General features: G+C 48.4%; 1 protein-coding gene across 15 annotated transcripts in view; it reads right to left on the bottom strand.

Annotated features, from left to right (window-relative positions):
* Positions 1-24105, bottom strand: part of ARHGAP22 (Rho GTPase activating protein 22) — a 166033-nt gene that overhangs the window by 94929 nt on the left and 46999 nt on the right. For all 15 annotated transcript variants that reach the window (XR_014307418.1, XR_014307419.1, XR_014307420.1 and 12 more), the window contains one exon: positions 15035-15234. Coding sequence is in view for 10 of the 15 variants with exons in the window: in XM_082718785.1 (XP_082574911.1) it covers positions 15035-15234 (200 nt within the window). In the remaining 5 variants the exon portion in view is untranslated. The remainder of the gene's footprint in view (positions 1-15034; positions 15235-24105) is intronic.

Consider the following 24105-nt stretch of genomic DNA (forward strand, 5'->3'; position numbering starts at 1 on the left):
TGTTGGGGAGGTCATCCCCCCACCCCCCCCACCGCTCAGTCCCTGGCAAATGCCCAGCCTGTGTAGGATCTCCCCTGGATAGAACATGAAAATGACCCCTTTTCCTCCTTGGCTCACTGGACCCCATGGTAGGCCTGGTTTTGCAGGTGGAGGGGTTAAGGGAGAAATAGAGAAGTCCTATCTGTTGGAAGCCCAGGGCACTTGCTGTCACAGTAGAGGACCAAGGCATTCACACAGGAACCAGCCACCAGGTGCACAAGCTTTGAGCTTCCTAAGGGGAGGGAGGGGGGTCTCTACTGGTCACCCATCTCTTTCCAGTGTTTTGTCCAACCCAGGACTTGGGTGGATGTTGGTGTAGATTTCTGTCCAACCTCAGGGCTCACCCTGCTCTTAGCTCTTTGGAGCCTGCCTGGCAGGTTCCTCGGAACTGGAAGCCCGGGGATTGGAGGGGTGGGGACACAGGGCCTCTCTACAGTCTGGGTCTATGGCATTGAACCCTAAGCATGCTTTTCCGTGCAGTTGTCCCTGCCAGGTTTCCAGCCTTCCGTCCCCATGATAAACAGGCTGTCCCAGAGGCTGACCCTGCCTGCTCAGCCTGGCCCACGCTTCAAAGCACGCTTCCTCAGGAGTTTGTTTCAGCTGGGAAAAGGCACTATTGACGAGTGCTGAGGCTGGATCCAGGGGCCCGTCTTGCATGGGAGGGCCACTCCTTCGGCTGGACACGGTTTGGTTCTGTCTAACTGCTCTCGAGGCCCTGCAGCTAGTGCTGTGCTCAGGGGGACAGGGTGTCTCTGCGAGCAGCCTCTGTCCTGTGCACTTGGAAGCAGCTTAGTCTGAGAAACATGGTAGAGATTCCTGTGCATGGACTTGTATCCGGCAGCCCTGCGGAGGTGACCGCCGCCAAAGGGTCCAGGCCATGTTTGCTGAGAAAGACATACCTCGTCCTGATCTTCTCAAAAGCTACTGTTCAGAATGTCATTCTCCATGGGGAAAACCCAAGAGATTTCCCCCTATGGTGAGGAGCACGACAGGGATGTCCTCTCTCCCCACTGTTGTTCAAAATAGTACTAGAAGTCCCAGCCTCAGCAATCAGACAACAAAAACAAATAAAGGGCATTCAAATTGGCAAAGAAGAAGTCAAACTCTCACTCTCACAGATGACATGATACTTATGTGGAAAGCCCAAAAGAATCCACCCTAAAATTGCTAGAACTCATACAGGAATTCAGCAACATGGCAGGATACAAACTCAAATGCACAGAAATCAGTTGCATTTCTAAACACTAACAATGAGAGAGAAGAAAGGGATATTAAGGAACTGACCCCATTTACAATTGTACCAAAACCATGAGATACTGAGGATTAAACCTAACCAAAGAAGTAAAGGATCTGTACTCTGAAAACTACAGAACACTCATGAAAGAAAGTGAGGAAGACACAAAGAAATGGAAAAACATTCCAAGCTCATAGACTGGAAGAACAACTAGTGTTAATGCTACCCAGTGTTATGCTACGCAGAGCAATCTACACATTCAATGCAATTCCTATCAAAATACCACCGACTTTTTTCACAGAGCTGGAACAAATAATCCTAAAATTTATATGGAAACAGAAAAGACACTGAATAGGCAAAGGGATGTTGAAAAAGAAAACCAAAGCTGGTGGCATCACAATTCTGGACTTTAAGCTCTATTACAAAGCTGTCATCATCAAGACAGTATGGTAATGGTACAAAAACAGACACACAGATCAATGGAACAGAATAGAGAACCCAGAAGTGGATCCTCAACTCTATGGTCAACTAATCTTTGACAAAGCAGGAAAGAATGTCCATTGGAAAAAGCAGAGTTTCTTTAACAAATGGTGTTGGGAAAATTGGATAGCCACCTGCAAAAGAATGAAACTGGACCATTCTCTTACACCATACACAAAGATAAACTCAAAAGTGTTGAAAGACCTAAATGTGAGACAGGAAACCATCAAAATCCTAGAGGAGAACACAGGCAGCAACCTCTGTGGTCTCAGCCATAACAACATCTCTCTAGACACGTCTCCAGTGGCAAGAGAAACAAGAGCAAAAATCGAGCTATTAGGGCTTCATCAGGATAAAAATCTTTTTTTTTTTTAAGATTTTATCTATTTGACAGAAAAAGATCACAAGTAGGCAGAGAGGCAAGCAGAGAGAGAGAGAGAGAGAGGAGGAAGCAGGCTCCCTGCCTAGCAGAGAGCCCAATGCAGGATTCGATCCCAGGACTCTGAGATCATGACCTGAACTGAAGGCAGAGGCTTAACCCACTGAGCCACCCAGGCAGCCCCAAGATAAAAATCTTTTATATAGCAAAGGAAACAATCAACAAAACCAAAAGGCAACCTACGGAACAGGAGAAGACATTTGCAAATGTCTAATCTGATAAAGGGCTAGTATCTAAGATCTGTAAAGAACTTATCAAACTCAACACCCAAAAACCAAAAAAATTCCAGTCCAGAAATGGGAAGAAGACATGAACAGACATTTCTCCAAAGAAGACATCCAAACGGACAATAGACACATAAAAAAATGTGCCACATCAGTTGACATCAGGGAAATACAAATCAAAACCGCAATGAAATACCACCTCATGCCCATCAGAATACCTAAAATTAACAACTCAGGAAACAACAGGTGTTGGTGAGCATGCAGAGAAAGGGGAACCCTCTTACATTGTTGGTAGGAAAGAAAGCTGGTGCAGCCACTCTGGAAAACAGCATGGAGGTTCCTTAAGAAGCTAAAAATAGGGACGCCTGGGTGGCTCAGTTGGTTGGATGACTGCCTTCGGCTCAGGTCATGATCCTGGAGTCCCAGGATCGAGTCCCGCATCGGGCTCTCAGCTCCACGGGGAGTCTGCTTCTCTCTCTGACCTTCTCCTCACTCATGCTCTGTCTCACTTTCTCTCTCTCAAATAAATAAATAAATAAATATTAAAAAAAAAAGAAGCTAAAAATAAAACTAACCCATGACCCAGCAATTGCACTACTATGATACAGATTTAGTGATCTGAAGAGGCACCTGAACCCCAATGTTTATAGCAGCAATGTCCACAAGAGCCAAACTATGGAAAGAGCCCAGATGTCCATTGATGGATGAATGGAAAATAAGATGTGGTATATATATACAATGGAATACTACTCAGCCATCAGAAAGGATGAAATCTTACCATTTACATTGATGTGGATGGAATTGGAGGGTTTTATGCTGAGCAGAATAAGTCAATCAGAGAATAACAATTATCTTTTTTTAATTTTTATTTTATTATTATTTTTTTAAATTTATTTATTTGTCATAGAGAGAGAAGCGAGAGCAAGCACAGGCAGACAGAGCGGCAGCCAGAGTCAGAGGGAGAAGCAGGCTCCCCGCCAAGCAAGGAGCCCGATGTGGGACTCGATCCCAGGACGCAGGGATCATGACCTGAGCCGAAGGCAGCCACTTAACCAACTGAGCCACCCAGGCGTCCCAATAACAATTATCTTATGGCTTCATTTGTATGAGGAGCATAAGAAACAGTGAAGAGGATCACAGGGGAAGGGAGGGAAAGATGGAATGGGAAGAAATCAGAGAGAGAGACAAACCATGAGAGACTCTTTAACTATGGGAAAGAAACTGAAAGTTGCTGGAGGGGAGGGGAATGGGAAGATGGGGTAACTGGGTGACGAGCATTAAGAAGGGCACATTGTGTGATGAGCGCTGGGTGTTATATGCAACTGATGAGTTACTGAATGCTACATCTGAAATGAATGGTGTACTATATGTTGGCTAATTGAATGTAAATAAAAAAGAAAAGAAAAGGAAAAGAAAAGCTGCTGGTCATTGTGGAAATGCTCCCTTCCTCCTCGGGGACCCCCCGCAAGGCAGCAGTCCTCCACAGACCCTCCCAACCTACCCCATTTTTCTCAGCAGTCTACTAATGTATTAAGAAGCTAGAATGCCCCAAGTATAATTAAAACTAAGTTATTCTGGTCTAAACAATGAAAAAATATATTTTTGAAGCTGCCTCAATGTTGTTTGATTTGTTTTTCTGCCTAGTAATAGACAAAACTAGCAATTTACCAATCAATCTTGTAGCTATTACTGAAAATTAACCGGGTTCAATTGAAAGCCAAAGGATTGATGATAAGTGGGAGACACTTAAGTCCTGGAGGCTAATATCCATGGTGACTTAAATGAGCAGACCCTGAGAGAAGCTCATTACATTTGCATCAACAGTCAGGCCACATGGTGCAAAAGAATTTGGAGGCAGCCAGACACTTGTCTCTTGCTGGGTGTGTTCTCAGGCCTCTTAGTATCTTGGTTTTCTTTTCCCAGAACAGTGGCAAATATATATAGCCTTATAATGATTAGTAGTAGGTACCCACAGGTTTTGCTGGTCTCCTTATTCTGGGGGCCTGCTTCAAAAACCACTGCTGTACGGGGCAAGACACGCTTTAAAACAGACATTTGGGGAAGATTCCTTCAATCTTATATTTTTCCTTCCCATGCCAGATGCAGAAAAAATAGTGTTTTAACTAAATATTATTTAAAAACAAGTTGGCTGCTGTTACCAATTTGAATTTATGAAATACGTTTCTAGTTGATTTAAAGTAACTGACTAGAATTTTCCTTTTGATCTGTTTAACAGTGGGGAGTTATATTTCTCAAACAGCTTCAAAAATACAAAGCCTCCTTTTAAAAAAAGCCACAAATTCTGATGTTTGATCCTAAGTAAATGACTTTCTCTTTCTAGAAGACTCCAGTGAGTAATTCTTTGTGAAAGAAGCATTCCAAGTTGTCCCTAAGGACATCTGACCCAAGAAAACATTTATTGTTTAGTTCTTCTTCTCCAGCACTAAATGGGAATGTTACCATCAGTCCCCAGTTAGCTCACAGCAGCCTTGAATGCCCCATGGACATCTGCTCTGGAGCTCTCTTGTTAACCTGAGGCAGTGAGCTGGCCTTTCATGGCATTTCAGCGCCTTTCCATCACACTCGTGGGTTCCTTCTGAGTGTAGCAAGACCACTGGGATTCACTGTGGCAAGATCTATGGTAGCATAGGGAAGTCATCAGTCACTTGTTCTTCTGTGCACAGAGATTTGCAGGTGGAAGGTAGGAAGCAGGAAGAGAAGTGAGGCTCTCTGGAAGTTCTCAGGAAGTCAGCAGCAAGTTCACTGAGCCAAAGGTGACCAGCTGGAGACACCAGCTGCAAAGGTCCCGTGGGATTAAGGTCTGTATTCATCAGCACTCTTGCCGCCAACTGTGTCTCCATGAAGACCTTGGCCAGGGCCACAGTTGGAGTCCTTTACCAAATGGCCGCCCAAGACCAAGAGTGGTGCCAACAGCAGGAACTCTGGGTCAGACCCTTGGAGCTTGGCTGCTTCTTCAGCCTTGTGTTCTACTCATCCAGGATGGAACTTCTGCAAACCACTATGGTTTTGCTGACTTTCACTGTTCTGCCTCCGTTCCTCTTTGCCTCTGACCTTTTGGCTTTCAGAGTTGAAAGGGCACTTGGAGATCATCTCTGGCTAACGGCCCACTCGTTGACCAACTCTCTTCAAAGCCAAGTGGCAGTCTGGCCTCAGCTTGCACAGCACCAGGGACTGGAGCTCAGCGCTGACCAGCAGACCGCTCCACTAGCAGAGGGCTCTTTCCATATGGCGGGGGGGTACATGGTGGTCTTTGTCCTGGCTACGGCTTCTGGAGGTTCATTGAATATAGTCTTGTTCACATGAGGTGCCCGGCCCGAACTAGTGCCCTTCCCAGGATTCGTCTTCTCCAGACGATTTATTCAGATTATCCCTCATGTGGAGGGGCATTCAGATCCCTCCCCATCCTGGCTGTCCTGCTGCGCTGAAAGTGTGCTGCCTTGAGGGGCTATCATGTGGCAGTTGTGACCTGGTCTGCCCATGGCAGAGCTTAATGGATTTTCCCACCTCTTGTTCTAATTTCCGTGCTTCTCAATACAACCCATGGTTCTCAGTTCTTCTGGCAACCATAGCTCACTGTTAGTCTGTACTGAGCTTCGAAGGTAATTTAAACTCTTAACTCTGCCTCATGCAGCCTGTTCTTAATCTAGGTCTCTCAAATCTGAGAAATCAAGTGATCTTTTGAACCAAAGGGAGGACTTTATATTTTATCTTAACAATTTCCTGTGAAACCAGCCAGGCAAAGTTATTTTGCATCTCAGTGCTGTTTTCCACCTTTGCAGCCCCTCCCACCTCTGCAAACTCAAGGGGTATGTCTTTGGTTTGTTAGTGTCATCAAAAACATGTCTCAGCAAATGACGAAGACAGTGGATTCTGCAGTCAGATTGTGTGGTTTAGATCTTGGTGCTGTGCTGTCTAGCTTTATGCGATCTTAGGCAAGTCACTTCACTTCTCTGTGTCTCAGTTTCCTTCTCTGGGAAGTGGGAATAATGATCATTCCTCATTGTTTCAGTCAATTATTGCTACAGAGCAAACCATCCCCCAAATTAAGGGGCTTAAAAAACTGACATTTAAAAAAAATTATTATTTCTCATGATTCTGTGGCCTGGAATGCTTGGCAGTGGCCTGGCAGTCTGGCTCCCTGGCACAGTCCACAGCCACTCCCTCAGCTACCTGCAGCTGGTGGCTGGGATGGGCTGGAAGTTTCCACAGAGCCCCGACTCATCTGTCTGGGCCATGGGGTTTCCATCCTCCGTGCATTTCCTCACCATTGTGTGGCCCACTCAAGCAGCCTCACAGCTTCCCAGAGCAAAAGCAGAAACTGCCTGGAGCCTCGGGGGCCAAACCTGGAATTTGCCCAGCATTACTCAGTCTCATCAGGGATGGAGGGGGGAAAGCAGATTCCAGTTCCTGTTGGGAGATGCAGTGGCTCTCAGGGAGCACGGAAATGGGTGGTGGCCCTCTTGGAGTCGATCTCATCACATACCTTGTACAGTTGCTATGAGCATGACAGCAAGTTAAAAAGGAAGCTCTTAGAACCATACCTGGTTCATAAGGCATATAAATGTTTGCTTTTATATAGATTCAAAACCAGAAGGTAAGGGTCAAGATCAGGGCTGTGGGCCAAGCCACGGGACTCTTCTTCCTTGACTGAGCTGGGTGGCTTGCTAAGCCTTCACTGGGTACGGGTCCACCCAGAAGAGAAGACCACTGCTGGGGGTTACGTACAGGTTGAATCTCAGTCTCCGGGAAGCCCTATAAGGTAGGCGTGGCTATTCTCATCTCACACCGAGGAATGAGGAACAGGGGCTCAGAGAGGGAAATCCCTTCTCTGGTTACTCACTAGAAAGCAGAGAAGCCAAACTCCAAAAATCTGTCCTTTTGCATCATGTGGGATTCTATAAAATGGCTTGCTGGGGTCCAGAAACCAGGTACCCATTGCAGTCCTGACACCACTGGCCTGTACTCCCAGCTGAAGAAGGCAGTGTGGGTCACGGGCAAGCTTGCTCTCAGGGAACCTTGCTGATTCGGGTGGTCCTCACTCTCTGAATCTGTCCACGGCTTTTCACACTTCATTTTAGAAGCCTTCTCAATGCTTCTTGGAGCTCTTCTGTTTTAGATCCCACTTGAAGGACTGGAAAAATCTCGCCTCTCAGAGGATGAGCAGCACTGACACCACAGTTTCCACTGTCCGACCCTTAGTGCAGCCAGGACCCAGAACACCACACCAAAAGTGGGAGCGAGGATGACCTCAGCCATCTCCCCACATCTGCAGCTCATGGCTGGTATAAATGGGATTTCAACCCAGGCTCTCTGATTCCCAACATGGAAAGTTATAGTACGCAAGCTTCCACTCGACTGTTCAGAGCATCATTTTCTCTATCTGTATGATGGAAATGAATTGTACCCACCCTGGTAAGGTTGCTGAGAGGCTCGAAGAAAATCATGAATGTTTATTCAACAAATGTTTACTGAGCTTCTACTTTGTGTCAGGCACTCTTTTGGACACCGAGGACCAGATCAAAACAAAACAGACACTATCCTGACCTTGATGAGCTTACGTTCTAATAGGGGAAGGCAGTCCTATAAGCTCCTTGCCAACCGTCAGGCATTTTCCAAAAACAATGAAATATTTTCCTACTGAGGATCCAATAGAAGGCTGGTGCAGAATTCACCCATTCATTCAATCCAATGCTTCCTTCCTTCCTTCCTTTCTCCCTCTCTCCCTTCCTTTCTTCTTTTATTCATTTAAGCATCACATACTACCAAGCATCCATTATGTGCTTGGACCTGGGATGGATGGTGGGAAAAGAGAAAGATGAGATCAACAGAGGCCTCACCACCCACCCTGAATGAAGTTGCCAGTTCAGAATGGAGGACAGACATTCAGCTGAGCAAGTGTCATAAAACAGCAGCAATGTAACCACAGCAATCATCCTTATCCCCATCTTTGGCTGAGCTGAGAACAGCTGACAACCTATGAAGGATGCTCCGTTAGTGTGCACCAAACCAACTCCGGCTGAGTCGGATTTACAAGGTCTAGAAGTGAAGGAGTGTTTGACGCATGGGCTGCCCCATGACTTGTCATGACCATAGGACGGGCTGTGACCAGCCCGACAGCACTTTGATTATGACCCCAGACAGGGCTGTGATGAGGGCCATGGTGGGTAGAGTCTGACATAGGCAATGCTGAGAGGTTCTTCGGGCAGACATTAAGCAGCCCGGCAAAGAGCTGCTCCCTAGCTGACCCGCTGTGCGTTTGTGACTTAGGCGCTACGGTAGCCTACCCGTTAACCTAGGCTGATGAAAGCCCCCCACTTGCCTCATCTGAAAAATCCAGGCACCTTCTCCAGGGGCAAGGACCCCAGGGACCGGCTCATGATGGTGCCGCTTTCCCTGGGATGTACATGTTTGGTACACAGTGGCAGAGGGTAGGAATGACCGGATGCAGGCGGGCACATTCTCTGTGACCTTCAGGCTCTAGGGTCAGATGGCCTCTCCTTGCTCCCCAGAGTTTTCTTCTTTAAGATTTCTGGTTTCTGACTGTCCTGGGTTAATGTTCCCTCCTAGAAGTACATCTGCTTTCCCATCCATTTTGTCTTTCCTCCTCCCAATTCCAAGCTTTTATTTGAAATTAAATCAAACTTTAAATCAATCTCCTCTCCCATGGCTGAGCTTCCCATCACTTGCACTTCTGGAAAAAACAAAACAAAACAAAACAAAACCAAAAACCAAAAACCAAACCCAACCTGTTCTCCAGGTGATTTTTTAAAAAGCCTGCAGCTACATCAGCCATCCAGGGCATAGATCGGAAACGCTTCCACCAGAGGCTGTGGGCGCCACCTGCCATGCTTTCTCCTTGCCCCGGCCAAGCCTCCGCACGCCCTTGCTCCAGGCACCATGGTTTTCTAGGCTACACTGGAGGTCAGGATGAGAGCTGCCTCTAAATGGTCTTTTTGCCTCTAGCTTGGTCCCCTCCCAACCTTGCCTGTGCAGGGTTGGATGACTTCCTCTCAGAGCTCTGAGGGCCAAATCTGAGCCTCCAAACCTTCAGAGCCCCCTAACGCCATTGGCAGAATAAGGACCCAGTCTTCTGGACGTGGCACCCAAGCCCCTCCACATCCAGCTTCTGGTATCCTGTCCATGGCTTGTGTTCCTGTCAATACAATGAGCCTCACACTTGGTCTCCACAGACTCTGGGCTCCCTCCTTGGGCATGAGCTGCCAGATACAGAAGCCCCCCCAGGTTCACTTTAAATGCATTTTCTGAGCACCTTCAGTGTGCTAGGGCCAGCTCTGTGAGGCCAGCTGGGCTCGGCAGCTCTGTCTAAAAGAGGGAGCCCTTTGACCCCTTGGCTTATCCCCCTTCTGGGGCTGTGTCCTTGTCACATTCCCTCTCTGGCTTGGGTTTTTCGATTTTTTCTTTTCTTGTTTAAATTAAAAATATCTTAAGATACGGATTTATTTTATTTATTTATTTTTTAAAGATCTTATTTGTTTGTTTATTTAACAGAGAGAGACACAGTGAGAGAGGGAACACAACCAGGGGGGGTGGGAGAGTGGAGAAGCAGGCTTCCTGCCGAGCTGAGAGCCCCATAGGGGGCTCCATCCCAGGATCCTGGGACCATGACCTGAGCCAAATGAAGACACTTAATGGCTGAGCCACCCAGGTGCCCCTAAGATATGGATTTAAATGAATATAGTCTCACTGTAAGAAATTACAAGAATACAGATAAGTCTCAAGTGTCTAGCTCACCACCTCACTCTCCATGCCCTCCCTGCAGCTCGTATTCTGAAAACTCCCCAAATAAATTATTTCAGTTTTATTTTACTCGCTTTTCCAGTTAAGGTCATATCTCAACACAGCTGAACAATCACACAGTGCCACAAGGCAGGGTGGATGACAGGAATTCCTTCCCCTTCTACGGGGTCTGGATCTCAGCCACAGAGAGGGAGGGCGGACAGGCTTGACATGAGGTTGTTCAGGAGATCACTGATCTTGTTGCTTTTTAAGCCGAACTTCCACCACTTCTCCTGTTTTTGGCTCCTGTTTCGCCCTCATTTCCGGAGACAACTGGTCTTGCCAATTCCCGAGCCTGCGGTGGGAGGTGAGGGGTGCTGCTTTGCGAACCAGACAGATTTTTGTGCTCTCCTAGTGCTGGCTTGGAATTGAGCTCTCTGGGGTCTGCTGAGTCAGCTACCTCTTGCCCATCTGTTTTCTCGCCTCCAGAATGCTGTGGCGGTGGCTGTCTCTTGTCCCTTCCACCTAGCCCTGTTCACACCGGCCAGCATTCTTTACCAGAGTTGTGGGATTTTAAAATATCATCTTTAACTAAAAGTTTGCATTCAACTTTTGATTTCTTAATTAATTTTGGAGGTATTATGAAGTGTGTGTTTTTAAAAATTTATTTCAGAGAGAGAGAGGAAACACGTGCACACATGGGTGTGGGGCAGGGAGGGGCAGAGAGAAGGAGAGAGAATCTCAAGCAGACTCCCCTCTGAGCACAGGGCCCGAAGCAGGGTTCAATCTCATGACCCTGAGATCATGACTTGATCTCAAAATCAAGAGTTGGATGTTTAACCATCTGAGCCACCCAGGCACCCCATGAAGTATATATTTTATTTCCCCATGTGTAGAACTTCTCTCTCTCTCTCACACATACTCATCACTATCATTTTGCTCTTAATTTAGAAATCTTTCTTTTGCACTATAGTCAGTGAATATGTCTCTATAATTTCACTTTTTGAAAAAAATGGAAACCAATGAGTATTTTTTCTTTGTTTATATATTCTTCAAAACTAAGAGCATGAATGTTTGCAGCTGCTCTATTTTCTTAGTATGTTATTGTGCTATTATGAAATATTTCTCTTTGTTCCCTTTTGTTCTCATCACCTTGAATTCTGTTATTTCTGATATTGATGTTGCTAAGTCTGCTCTCTTCTTGCTTGCATTTGCTGGCTTATCCTTTCTCCATTGTTTTGTTTTTTAACCTTTCTGTTTTTTGTCCTTTTTTAAAGCCAATCTTCCACTGTCTTTTAAGATGCATATTTAAGATGCATATTTATTTAAATGTGCATTTTAAGATACATATTTAAGGTGCATATGACCAAGTCCTATGTGTTATGATGACGGCAATGGTAGTACCTATTCCCTGCTATCATATTTGCTTTTTTTCCTCTTTTCTGCTTACCTTTCCTTCTTGTTTTTTTTTTTTTTTTCCTTCCTCCCATTTTCTGTCCACTTGTTGAACTGGTCACATTTAATTTGTTACATTCTTTTTCCATCTTATGTTTTGATAGTCATACTTTTCATTTCTTTCTATTCCATTTCTATTCTAAGCCAAGAGACCCACAAGTGCAGGACCTGGATATCAGATCGCTAGACTAAAAGGGAGTCCTCAAATTGCGGAAATGCACCAGGCTGCTCAACAAAGAGTGTGGCCGGAGGTTCCATGGCTTAAGAAACATTTCCGGCCGAAGCGAAAACCACCAAGATGCAAAAACCGAGAATCTTATCTTAGAGAAACCATAGGTCTGTCTGCTGACAGGCATTGGGAAAAGCAGTAGGGACAGGGGCACACTTCTAGGTTCTGTTCCAAAATGTCTTTGCCTAGTCTTCCTCTCTGACCTTGTATGGCTGCTTTGCTTCCATCTCAAATTTTCCCATCTCCACACTTGTATGTCCTTGGCCGGCCCTCCTGCTAGTAAAAGGGGAGAGGGGAAGTGATAGGGCTTTGAGGGAGAATAAGAATATCCAAGAGTTATCCTCAGGTGTTACGTGCTCTGGGCAGCATCAAGGGGAGCTGGACGCCCCTGCTCTCTGTAATTCCGTCTGCTAGACAGATGACAGGCTGTCTGTCAGGAGGGCGCTTACTGCCTGGGCCTTTCTGTCACTGTAAACAGTGAGCAGGGCACATTTTTCCAGGAACCAGATATTGAGAATTAGTCCATTACATGTCATTCATGCAATTAAGGGGAAATGTGTGGGCTATTTTGCCAGCAGCCATGTGGGTTTCAGATCATACTGTAGAAACTAAATGAGTCCAATTTAACCAATGGTCTCCTTGAGATGGGGAATTGTGCAACAGGGCTGCCATCAGGCTTTGTGGGGGAGGGGGAATTATGGGAAGGACTCATGTCCCAGGAGGATTTGGGAGTGTCAGCCAGGCCCAGAGAGACTAAAACAGGGGCGCTGGCTGTGACACTGGCATCTGTTGGGAGACACTGCGTCCTTTGGAGATGAAGAGCTCCCTGGCAATGAATGCCCTGGTTTAGTTGGGATTGGGCTCCATGCTCCTACTGTGCCCAGGCTGATGACTGGGGATGTGGACGCCACCATTTTGTTAGCTGTCTCCACCAGAAGCCACTGAAGTCTGGAAAAGACGGCAGGTGAGGGAAAGGAGTGTCCAGCTTAGGAAATCCGGGAGGCACAGCTTCCTCATGGAGCTGTAGCTGATGGGCGAGGGCCCACCTCAGGCTCACCATGAGGAATGTGCAGGGAAGCCTGGGGAAGGAGTCCACACATGGCCTGGGCCACCTCCGTGTGTTCTTTTTGTCCACTGGGCTTGCCCGGCGTCAACACACAGTTCTCCCAGGAGATGGTGCCATGGGCTGGGCCAGGACAAGATGGCAGTAGGGGCCACAAACAGGGCCCCAAGAGAGTTGAGGACCCTGGAAACTCTCCCAGTCATCAGAGTAACATGTCACTAACGGATCAGCTAGGAAAGCTAGGAGGAAGGGCCAAGGCTGGTCTTCAACATAAGAATTAAAGGCCAGAAGGAAAATGGTGGTGGGCAAGCCAGGAGTATGGTGCCCAATCAGGGGAGTGGGCTCAGCGGTAGGGCTGGGGAGGTGGGGGAGAAAGGCAAAGGCAGGGCTGAGGAAGCATGAGGGCACAAACTCATGTACTAGGACCTGCAATCAGATATGTATATATTCTACAATCTGACCCTTAGCACATTTCTGTGATGTAGGGAATAATGTGGGAATAATGTCTCCATTCAGCAAGGATAAAACCAAAAATAAAACAAAAGTAAGCAACTTGTCGGAAGTCATAAAGCTATCGTGCCAGACCCAATTCAGATCAAATGCAGATCTGCCTGACTCCAAAGTTTCTATTTCTTTTACTTGATCTCTCTGGGGTCACTGCCCTGTTTAAGGAAACCGGGGAGACTGAACAAGATCAGGGCTTCCTAAACTTTAGTTCAGAACCAGCTTCATGATTTATGTCCTACCCACTTCTCCTCTGTACTAGTGTTCATGGAAAAGTTTCCCTTAACCAAGATCACACTTGTTATTTCTTTATTTTTGATTGTGGTTAAAAATCTAATAACATAGAACTTACTGTTTTAGCCATTTTTAAGGGTATAGTCCAGGGGCACTAAGTATCATCACATTGCTGTGCAAAACTTTTTGATTTTTTAAAATTAATTAATTAATTAATTTTAGAGAGCAAGAGGCAGAGAGCTTGTAAGCATGGCGGGGGGCAGAAGGAGAGAATGGATCTTGAAGCAGATTCCCTGCTGAGCGTGAAGCCTGACATGGGGCTTGATCCCAAGGCCTTGAGATCATGACCTGACCTAAAATCTAGAGCCAGATGCTTACCCAGCTGAGCTACCCAGGTATCCCAACACTTTTTGATTTTAGCTTAGATATATTTTGCAAGGGAAAACGTGATATCACTGTCATGGACCAGTAGCACTTTCCACAAACAGAAGTTAACCATTAGAATAATAATGAAGACAGAACATTATGCACTATTGCCCTTGAAGGTTTGGAAGCAAGGCCTGTTCCTACCCACCCGTGTCTCCAGTTTTTAAGGGAGGATCCCAAATGCTGGAGATGGTTACACAGATCCTAGCACCCAAATGATGCTTCCTCTTGATATACTCAGAGAAACTGAAAGAGGAGTGGGAAGGTCATCTATCTTCCTACTGTGATGGCCACATGATCCCAGACTGTGCCATGTCCCTCCTCCCACTTGCCAATCACTGAGCACCCTCTCTGGCCCCTAGACCCCAGCTCCACACTGTGAGGCCTGCCAAGAAGTGCACAGGTTCCCACCCACCTGACCCCAGACCAGGTGAACCTCCCAGTAGTGGGCAGAACACAGAAGCAGCCATGGAGGGGCAGAGGCATGGGGCACGGGGATTCTACTGTGAGCCAGATTTTAGTTGAGGTTGGATTTGTCTTGGGTACCCATGTCCTTGGACAGTAGGAGTAGCAGGAAATGTTACCAAGAGGCTTAAAAGAACCCAGGGAGGACTAGTTTCCTGCGCCACCTCAGTATGTTCCTTTAGTCCAGTGGGCTTGCCCAGCTGTGTAGAGATGCTGGCTATCTGCATTCTAAGGAGACGTGTTCATTACTCAAGCTGTGGCTTTGCTTTAGTAAAATGAGCTAGAAAGCCTGGAACATGGGAGCTGGGAATCAAAACCACTTTGGAAACCTGGGTGAGGGGCCACTGTTTGTAAAGTCAGTGGGTTGAGGGCTTGAGGAGCGAAGGTCCAGACAGGAGGGTCTCTCTGCCTTCCACTCTCTCCTGGGCATGGTTAACCTGGGCCCCACCACGATGTGCCAGGACACGAGGTGCGAGCTTCTCACCTGGGGTTTGGTCTCGTCTTTGTCCTTGTAGTAGAAAAGCTGATCCCCACGCAGCACGAACCAGCGCTGCTGCCAGTTCTTCATGATGCTTCTCTGCCTCTTCAGCCAGCCCTCCTTGAGCACGGGGCCCAGTATGCGGGGGCAGGGTAGCCGCCCTGGGCTGCGGCTCTGTTCCCCCATCACCAGGCTTTTGGAGCGGGCTGGAAGCCAAAACACACACAGTGAGCATGAAGGACACGTGCCTGTGGCCAGTCCCTGCCCCTGTCCTGGCATCCCCACTCCCCAGTGACCAGGGCATGGGGGCCTAGGCTGGCAGAACAGGACCCCCCCCCCCCGTCGGTTCAAAGGGGCACAGGCTGGAACAGCTCACAGCAGCACAGTCTAGGCTTATCCACCAGGGCAAGGGGCACAGCCTGCCTGCCTAGGTGGCTTCTGCTATGTCTCTAGCTTCCTAGGTTCTTCACTGCCCAGGTTTGTTCATCCATCCATGCACCGTGCACGTGCGCCCACCTCCATCTCCCCACTCTCTAATGCACGCATCTATCCATGACTCCACCCATCCATCCAGCCATCCTTTTCCCATGCGTTCAAATGGTTCATCCGTGTAATCATTCAGCAGCAATTTACTGAGTACCCATGTATGTGTTAGCACCGTCCTAGGTGCGAGGGATAAAGCAGTAAAATAAGGAACAGATAAAAATCTGGGTCCTCCTGGAGCTCACATTCCACCAGAGCTTCTGTCACTCAGACCCTGAGGGAGCTGGCCCCATCAGGCCCCCTCCCTGGTTTCTGCATGGCACCCCTTCTCTGGAGGCATCGGATTTGAACAGCATTGTCCAGAACCCCCAAAGCTACCCTGTTGTTTCGCTGGGATCATCTTGGCAGAGTGGGCCTAGACAGCGAAGCCTCTGATTCAGTGGTTGGTTGTAACGTGTTAGTGGCTTCCTGCCCGGGCAGAGGGGTGTGTCTCTGACCTATGCATCTCAGAGTGCTCACAAGCCCTCTGGCCTGGCAGGCTTCTTCTGCTCCCAGCTTGACACCACTGACCAGCACTCTGCTGGGATTGGTCCTGCCCTTCACAGTGATGATCAGGCCCCTACCGACCCTCCTCTACACCATCACCTTCCCCTCTCTCCTGTCTCAGGAATGGCTCCTCTCCCCTCTCCACCCAGTATTAAGCGTATTGTGGCAGCAGTCTCCAAAAGAAGCCATCCTGCGCTTACGAAATGTAATTACACTTGTTCTTAGACCACGGATCCTAACTTCTGGCTGGAATGCACGTTCCCTGAGACCCACAGTTCTGGCATTGTACCTGTGATTCTGTGTGTGTGTGCATGTGCGTAAAGTCCTCCCATCACACTAGTGGCCACAGCTCCTTAAGGCTGGCCTACCTTCTGCCCGTGCTGTTCCACTAACCTGAACTTTTCTTCCATCGCTTTCTCGCTCAACTCCTAGCTTTGGATGCTTAATGAGCTCCTACACATCATCCAAGCTCCAGCTCAGACACTTCTTCTGCAGAACCTTCCTTCTGAATCTTCTCGGATAGCCCTCTCCTCCCCTACCAGGACACATGACCCATGGCTGGTCATGATCTGAGGCTGCCTTTCTGCCCCAGCAGACCGAGGTGCAGGAGAGAAGGACAGGATGTCTTACCCAGTTCTATGTGTGTGGCCCTCACCACGTGCTGCTCAGGGAGTGATGTAAGTCATGCTTGTCAAACACGACTGGCTACGTAGGCCCACCCTGATCAGCAGGTATGTCTGTGTCTTATCGTGCCATTAAATGTGATGTGACAGTCCGCTGCTCTCTGAGATCGTAGAGTTTGGTGGTCCCCAGCTTTGCCTCCAGTGACATATGGCCCAAGACACAATCCTGAATCGACCCCTTTTATAGGAGCGAAAAATAAGGAGGTCATCCTGCGGCCAGTGCTCTAGACGGGGTCAGCTCCCCGACAGCTGGGGGATCCGGATTCTCTGCCACCCTGAGCAGCTGTGATAACTCAGACTACGTCCGTCCCTGCCTTCTCCACCTTGCGTCCCTGTTGCTGTGCCCTTGGTTGTGGTCAGGCCAATGCTGAACGTTCCAGACTTGTCTTGGCTGTGCTTTGGCCCAGAGAGCAAGCAGCCTGTCTCCAGGCTCAGCCCAATGCACAGAAGGGGGACTGTCGATCCCTGAGGACAGAGGGTCTTTCTCAGAGACTGAGGAGGAGTCAGGAAGCCCCTCCTTCCAGGACAGCAGCCCACCTCAGAAGCCCTGTGGCAAGGGCTGAGCTCCACTTGCTCTCACGGGTAGCTCCCTGCCTTTGCTCCCCACCTTTCTGTGGGCCCCGGTGCCCATACGTACAGAGGTGTACTAGATTGAAGTTGACTTTCCTCCTTTATTTCTGTGGCTGTTTACTATCCCTGTGAGTTACCTAAACCTTCCCTCATCCCTGGGTATTTGGAGTCCTTCCAATGGTAGTGATTTAATTAAAGAGACAATGGGGTCCAGTTGAAGAAACACAGGGTCGTGGCCAGCTCTGTGAATTTTCTGCACCTCAGTCTGCTGATGGGCAAGCAGGGTGCATGGGGGATGGCGAGACCTGACCCTGCAGAGCGAGCTGGGGGAGGAGAGATGGCCATGTCTGGCAGAGAACTTGGCATGGACATGGTGCCCCGTCACCGGTTACCATGGCAGTGACGATCCTGTTCATGGAAATGGTGAGCGGATGTCTCCATGCGGAACTGTTTTCTGGAGATGGGTTCCTAGGCGGAATCACGGGACAGAAGGCACGGTATTTCCTACAACTTTTAGCTGGTTAGGTGCCATTACACCCTTCCTTCTAAGAATGGCATCCAGATGTATTACAACACACAAAATTATACTCCTTACCACTTGCTTCACAGCCATCAATATGAAATATTATAATTTGAGTATTCCTACCTCATAATTTAGTAAGTATAAAACGACACTTAGTTATTGTCTTAGCTCACCCTGTTGTTAGATTACTTATCGAGGGACATCTTTTCTTTTTAATAACTTTTAAATTTTTTGTATAAATATATAATGTATTATTAGCCCCAGGGGTACATGTCTGTGAATTGCCAGGTTTACACACTTCACAGCACTCATCATAGCACATACCTCCTTGGGGGACATCTTTGCATGGACTCCTACTCCCGGAATAAAGCTTCTGCCCACTCCCTTTGCCTACTCAACTGACTGCCCCTGGAGGGAAGAGCTGGCTAGGGGTGGGGGAGCAGCTGGGGTCCTTTTGTTCTCCTAGTCACTTGGACCCATTTCTCCTCTTGAATGAGCCTTAGTAATGCTCTAGAAGCGTCCCTGTAGCCCTAGAAAAGCTGCCCTTCCATTTCCAGGTGCCGACAACACCATGCCCGGGGTCTGTGCCGCATCCCAGCTCTGTTCTGCACCTTAGCTGTTTTGCAGGAAGAAGCACTTGGGCTGAGCTGCTGGCAGGTGGTGGCGGAGGGGGGTGCTGTGCCCAACAGCACCCAACAGCATCAGGAAGGACCTCTCTGCTCCCAGGATGGTTACCTGCCCCACCTCCTCTCTGGTTTCAAGCTGTGCAGGGCCTGAAGCAGGGCTGGGTTCATCGGATGGTGACCAATTCTCTTCCGGGGCACAGGGCTGAATGGGGTCCTGGGGCTTGGGCACCAGAGTTACTACAACCCCAGTATTCTGGTGGAGTCTGACAGAGGACTGATGTGGGAAAGGGGACAGGTGTGTCCCCTGGCTACTGAGTTCTCTTATCCGGGTCTCAGTTTTTTCATCTCTAAAATGTCTTTCATGGGTGGAGAGTCAGTGGTAAAATGAAGTCAGCCGTACCTAGGCTTTTGTGCTGGAATGACTTGAGCTTTCTAACATGAGCCTTGATGGAAGCTGGGCCCCTGTGGGTGAAGAATTTCTAGAGGGGGTGGCTTGGCTCAGGCCTCCTTTGTCTGTTTGTATATTCTCCTCCTCTTCTTCTTAGGGAATCTGTAAGGGTTGTGTAGGACCTTCCACCCTTCTGAAGATCCTCTGGTGCCTTTAAAGAGGGCTCTGGCTTTATAGAATATTCTAGTGCCACATCTCTGGTTCTGTCTATTGCCTTCTATCACAACAGTGCCTGAAACAGTCTCATTTGACAAGAGCATAGCCCTAGTAGGACCCAGAATACACCTGCCTTCCTTCCATATCCCCTATAACATCTTGAGTAGAGCCTTTACACTGTAGGAGCTCAATAAAAATTCAGTGACTCATCAGCGCACCCCAACAGTGAGGAATGCGGGGGAGCCCCTGGCTGGGCACTGGGCCATGTCTCCAGAGACACTCTCTATGCAGGCATGTCTGCCCAGGAAGGCTGAGCTCTCAGAGCACAGAAGGCTGGACACTGAGCCTGGTGGACAGCAGTGCCCAGCAAGAAATAAATGACTGCCATGTGAGTGATCTGCTGTTTCCTTTGTGTTTTCAGCCCTGATCTCCAGGCCCTGGGCACTATCCTCCCGAGGGCTGCAGGCATAGAGGAGGTGGGCAGGGGGCCGGGGGGCTTGTTTCCTGGGGTAACGGGGCTGGGTATGCCCTGCACTGGTCTCTGTCTGAGCGGTTGCTGGCATCCCTGCCCACCCACTCCCAGGCTTGCTCAGAAGAACCAGCTCCCGCAGCTTCGTTCACCAGGGAGCCACTGTTGGCAGATGGTACTTAGATGCGTGACCCGCCCAGGCGTTTCCCCAGCTGATCAATCAAAGGAATACTACTCTTAGAAGGCCGACTGAGTGTCTTGAAAGGAAAATAATCATTGTTATGATTTATTAATAACCACTGTTCCTGTCCTCAGCATTTCCTTGAGTCGACTCATTCAGCACTTTAAATACTTAGGCAAAGCTTTCAAGTCAAGCAGCCTGGACATTCTGAGGCTCAAGAGCAGAGGCGAGTTTCCTGGGAGGGTCCAGGAGTGGGCTCAGAGCAAGCTCGTGACTAGGGTGGGGAGGAGGGAGCCCTCCACTCTCCTCCAGGCAGGGCTCTTCTGTTCACATCACAACCATTCACTGATTCATTCATTCATTCATTCATTCATTCATACCTTCCAAATCTACGGAACTCCTCCAGGTACAAAACAGTACCGTGAGTTTTTGGCGTTTCCCAGGAGCCCCCATATGCACTTGCAAACACACTCATGCACGCGCACACTAACACTCTCACACACTCATGCATGCACACACTCTTTTTTTTTTTTTTAAGATTTTATTTTTTTATTTATTTATCAGAGAGAGAGGGGAGAGAGCGAGCACAGGCAGACAGAATGGCAGGCAGAGGCAGAGGGAGAAGCAGGCTCCCTGCCGAGCAAGGAGCACGATGTGGGACTCGATTCCAGGACGCTGGGATCATGACCCGAGCCGAAGGCAGCTGCTTAACCAACTGAGCCACCCAGGCGTCCCGCACGCACACACTCTTACACATACACACACACTGGCAAACACCCACAGACTCATGCATGCAGAGCTCCCCAGGAGGAAGCAGGGTCCCCTACGTCTTCACAGTCCTTGTTCCCAGGGAGATGTCAGAACTCTGGGTGGAGGAAATGGAAATCAAGTGCCCCTAGGTTCATTCGTTATTAGAGAAGGGCAAAGCGAGCTTAGCAACAAGGCATTGCTAGGACAAAATGAGAGACAGGGCCAGCCCACCAGACCCTGATTTATGCCTTGCCTACCAAGGAAGTGAGGGGCTTTCATTTCTCAGAGCTGGAGAAATCAAAGACATGAACAGGTGGTGTACAGAAGAGGAAATACCAATGGCCAAACAAGATGTGCAGAGATGCTGAGTTTCAGGAGTAATCAGCGAAGTGCAAACTACGGCCAAAAGATAACATTTGTTATCTTCAGTGTACCTTTAGGCAGGTAGATTTACAAAGAATGGTAATGTCATGTGTTGGCTGGGTTGTCAATAATTGTAAGCCACTACACAGAGGGCGACTGGGCTGTATTTGTTAAAGTTAAAAACATGCACAGTCTACAACCCAGCAATCCTCTCTGTCATCCACGTCCTCCAAAAAGGAACCGTGAGTGCCCAGGCAGTCACCCACAGGGATGTCCTTGCAGCTCTCTGTGTGATCCCTAAAAATGGGGAAAACCCAAAAGGCCAACAACTGGAAGATGGCCAAACTCAGACTGCTGTATTCATGTTGTAAGACGCTTTGCACAAGTTAAGCGGAACGAGGTGAATGTATGTGAGCTAACGTGTTTAGCTCCCCCTTTTTATCAGAAGAGATGTCTTTAGTCCCTTTTCTTTTTTAGGAAAATACATACAACATGGAATTTACTGTGTTAGCCATTTTGAAGCATACAGTTCAAGGGCATTCATTCTGGTCACATTGCTCTGTCACCGTCACCCCCGTCCAGCTCTAGAACTTCCTCATCATCCTAACTGCTCCTTGTTCTTGGACCCTATTCAGTAAGCTTTCCCCTGCTCTGCCCCACTCAGATGGCTCTTTTCAAGACTGCAGTGACCTTCACGTGGCTCAGTCAGAGGGTCAAGTCAGTCCTCCCTTTCCTTGACCCCTGGTGGTACCGGATCCAGTTGGTGACCTCCTTCCTGCAGGACCACTTCTATCCTGGGGCTCCAAGACCATTCTCCTGGTCCCTCCCCTCCTTCACTGGCTACCACACTGTTTCATCTTCCCTCCTCTGAGTCTAGAGCCCAGGGCTTGCCCTTGGACTCCATTTCTTTTTTAAAATTTTATTTATTTATTTGACAAAGAGAGACATAGCAAGAGAGGGAATAGAAGCAGGGGGAGTAGGAGAGAGAGCAGCAGGCTTCCCGCAGAGCAGGGAGCCTGATGCGGGGCTCAATCCCAGGAACCTGGGACCATGACCTGAGCCGAAGGCAGATGCTTAACGACTGAGCCACCCCGGAGTCCCTGGACTCCATTTCTATGCACAATCACTGTCTCAGGGATCTGCTTCTATTTCATGCGTGGGCACAAGGCACCTGTGCAGAGACCCGCCCATCTGTCACAGCTTCCCAGCCTCCCAACTCCCCTTTCCTGCTTTATTTTAACATTTACTTAAATTCTCTTATAGTGAAGGAGGAAAGCAAGTTACAGCACAACATAAAAAATGTAAACCTCTATAAAAAGGGAAGAAAAACAACAACCCCCAAACAAAAGACATCACATTATATTTGTGGTGGCTACACACATTTGCATAGAAAACACGCCACGGATCTAACAGTGACTGTGGAGAGAAGACAGAGCTGTGGGAGTGTGCATTTTGCACAGGGAAGGAAGGCATGCTTTGCATTACTGAAAGTAAATGAAAATAAGAACTGCAAAATGAAAGAGCTCTTTTGGAATGGAAGGGGATCTCCTTAGGGGATCTAAGATAACAAGTAAAATATCACTAGTGTGACAAATGTCTACAAATATTTATCTGTGACAAGCAGCATCACACGAGGCTGTGGACCTCAACACAGATGAGAGAGGAGCTCCCAGGCCAAACAGATGATGCTTCCTGGAAGGCGGATGCAGGCCCATCTGTGGCCCTTCCAGGGGACCATGTCAGGGCTCCCTCTCTGTGAACCACTCTGGTGGGCCTGGCTCCAAACCAGCCTATCTGCTCCCGCTCCATGGCAGGAGGGGCTCAGTGAGGGTGTGCGGGTTACTCACCCACCTAGTGGTGCAGCTATCCAGGCTTCCCAGGGTGCTGAAGCTTACGACTTGCTGAGAACACATCAAAGATACCTTAGCTTGTGGGTCATATTGATGCTCTGCCCAAATTCCCTTGGATCCCTTTCTCTGTTTTATGTGCCCAGCAGTGCGCCCCCCACCAGCCTCCGCCAACTGCTTTAAAGCTACTGCTTTACTTCCAGCAGCTTACCCTGGGGTGGGTTTCAGGACTGCAGGCCTGTGTTGGAAGGCTGACCAGGGGCTCATGGAGACGCTTTTGCCCAGGTGCTAGGAGAACCGGAAGTGCCTGGGAATTTACATGCCCCAGCCCCCTGCCCTTGGCCTGAGCCTCGTGGGTGTAGGAGCCTGAAAACTCCTGCAGCCTGTTTTCTGGCTGGAAGCCACTCAGATGGGTAAAGAGGTGTCATTCACAGTTCAGGTGTCATTCAAAGTTCCAGAAGGTTCAGGCTGACACCTCCCTGGATTGAGCATCTGCCAAGCTTGGCTCTCTTCCCTGTCCTGCTGCCCCACCCTCTCACTGGGGTTTCCTGGCGGCACCTCTTTGATAAATGATTTCATGACAATCCTCATCTCAGGGTCTGCTTAGGAGAATCCCACCTAACACAGCCAGTGGCTTTCCAGGCCTTCCAAATAGGCCTGTGGCAGTAGCATCAGCCTCGGGCGGGTGCTCGAGTATCTGGCCAGAACAGTGCTCACCCTTGTAGGGTTGGGCACCCTGCAGCCTGGCTAGGGATGACTTTCCATCTGCAGCTCTATAAGTGCAACCCCAGGAGCATGGAGGCGTGGCTGCCCAGGAGCTAAAACATAATTGATTTATGCAAGTCGATGGGATTTTAAAGCCAGGCTGGAAAACCAGCAAGATGGCTTTCCGAGTGGAATTGATTTAAAGGGTAAGTATTGAGGCTGAAAGATTGATTGAGCAGAGAGGTGAGGTAATGGAAGGGGTAATCTGGAGGGCCGGAGAAGTCGGTTTCATAACGTTAATGCAATCTGCAGCCGACGGTGAGGGGGCCTCGTCAGGTGCCCAGGCTGTCCTGGGAATACAGACGGCTCGAGCCCCAGGTGATTTACTACACCAGGGTTCCTGAGTGTCCCTGACTTTTCTTTTTTTTTTTTTTTCCCCACTTGTTACCTAGCATTCTTTCTGGACTCCCTTTGGTCATCTGTTCTCTGCTAGGTCCCCCAACTAGGGGGCCTAGAGAAGCAGCCATGCCCTCCTAAGGGATCTCACTTCAGGGCCTGACAGCAAGGGGCACAACCTACTCCCCCACACATGAGAAGTACAAATACTAAGATAGTGCTGAAGTTGTCTAGAAAGTTGGGATTTTTTCATAATGGTTACTCTAATGATTTAAAAAAATCGATATAAAAGGTCACATTTAAAAAAAAAATTGTCAGAGAGAGAGAGAGA

This window comes from Mustela nivalis (genome assembly GCF_964662115.1).
Source record: "Mustela nivalis genome assembly, chromosome: 2".
Taxonomy (NCBI): domain Eukaryota; kingdom Metazoa; phylum Chordata; class Mammalia; order Carnivora; family Mustelidae; genus Mustela; species Mustela nivalis.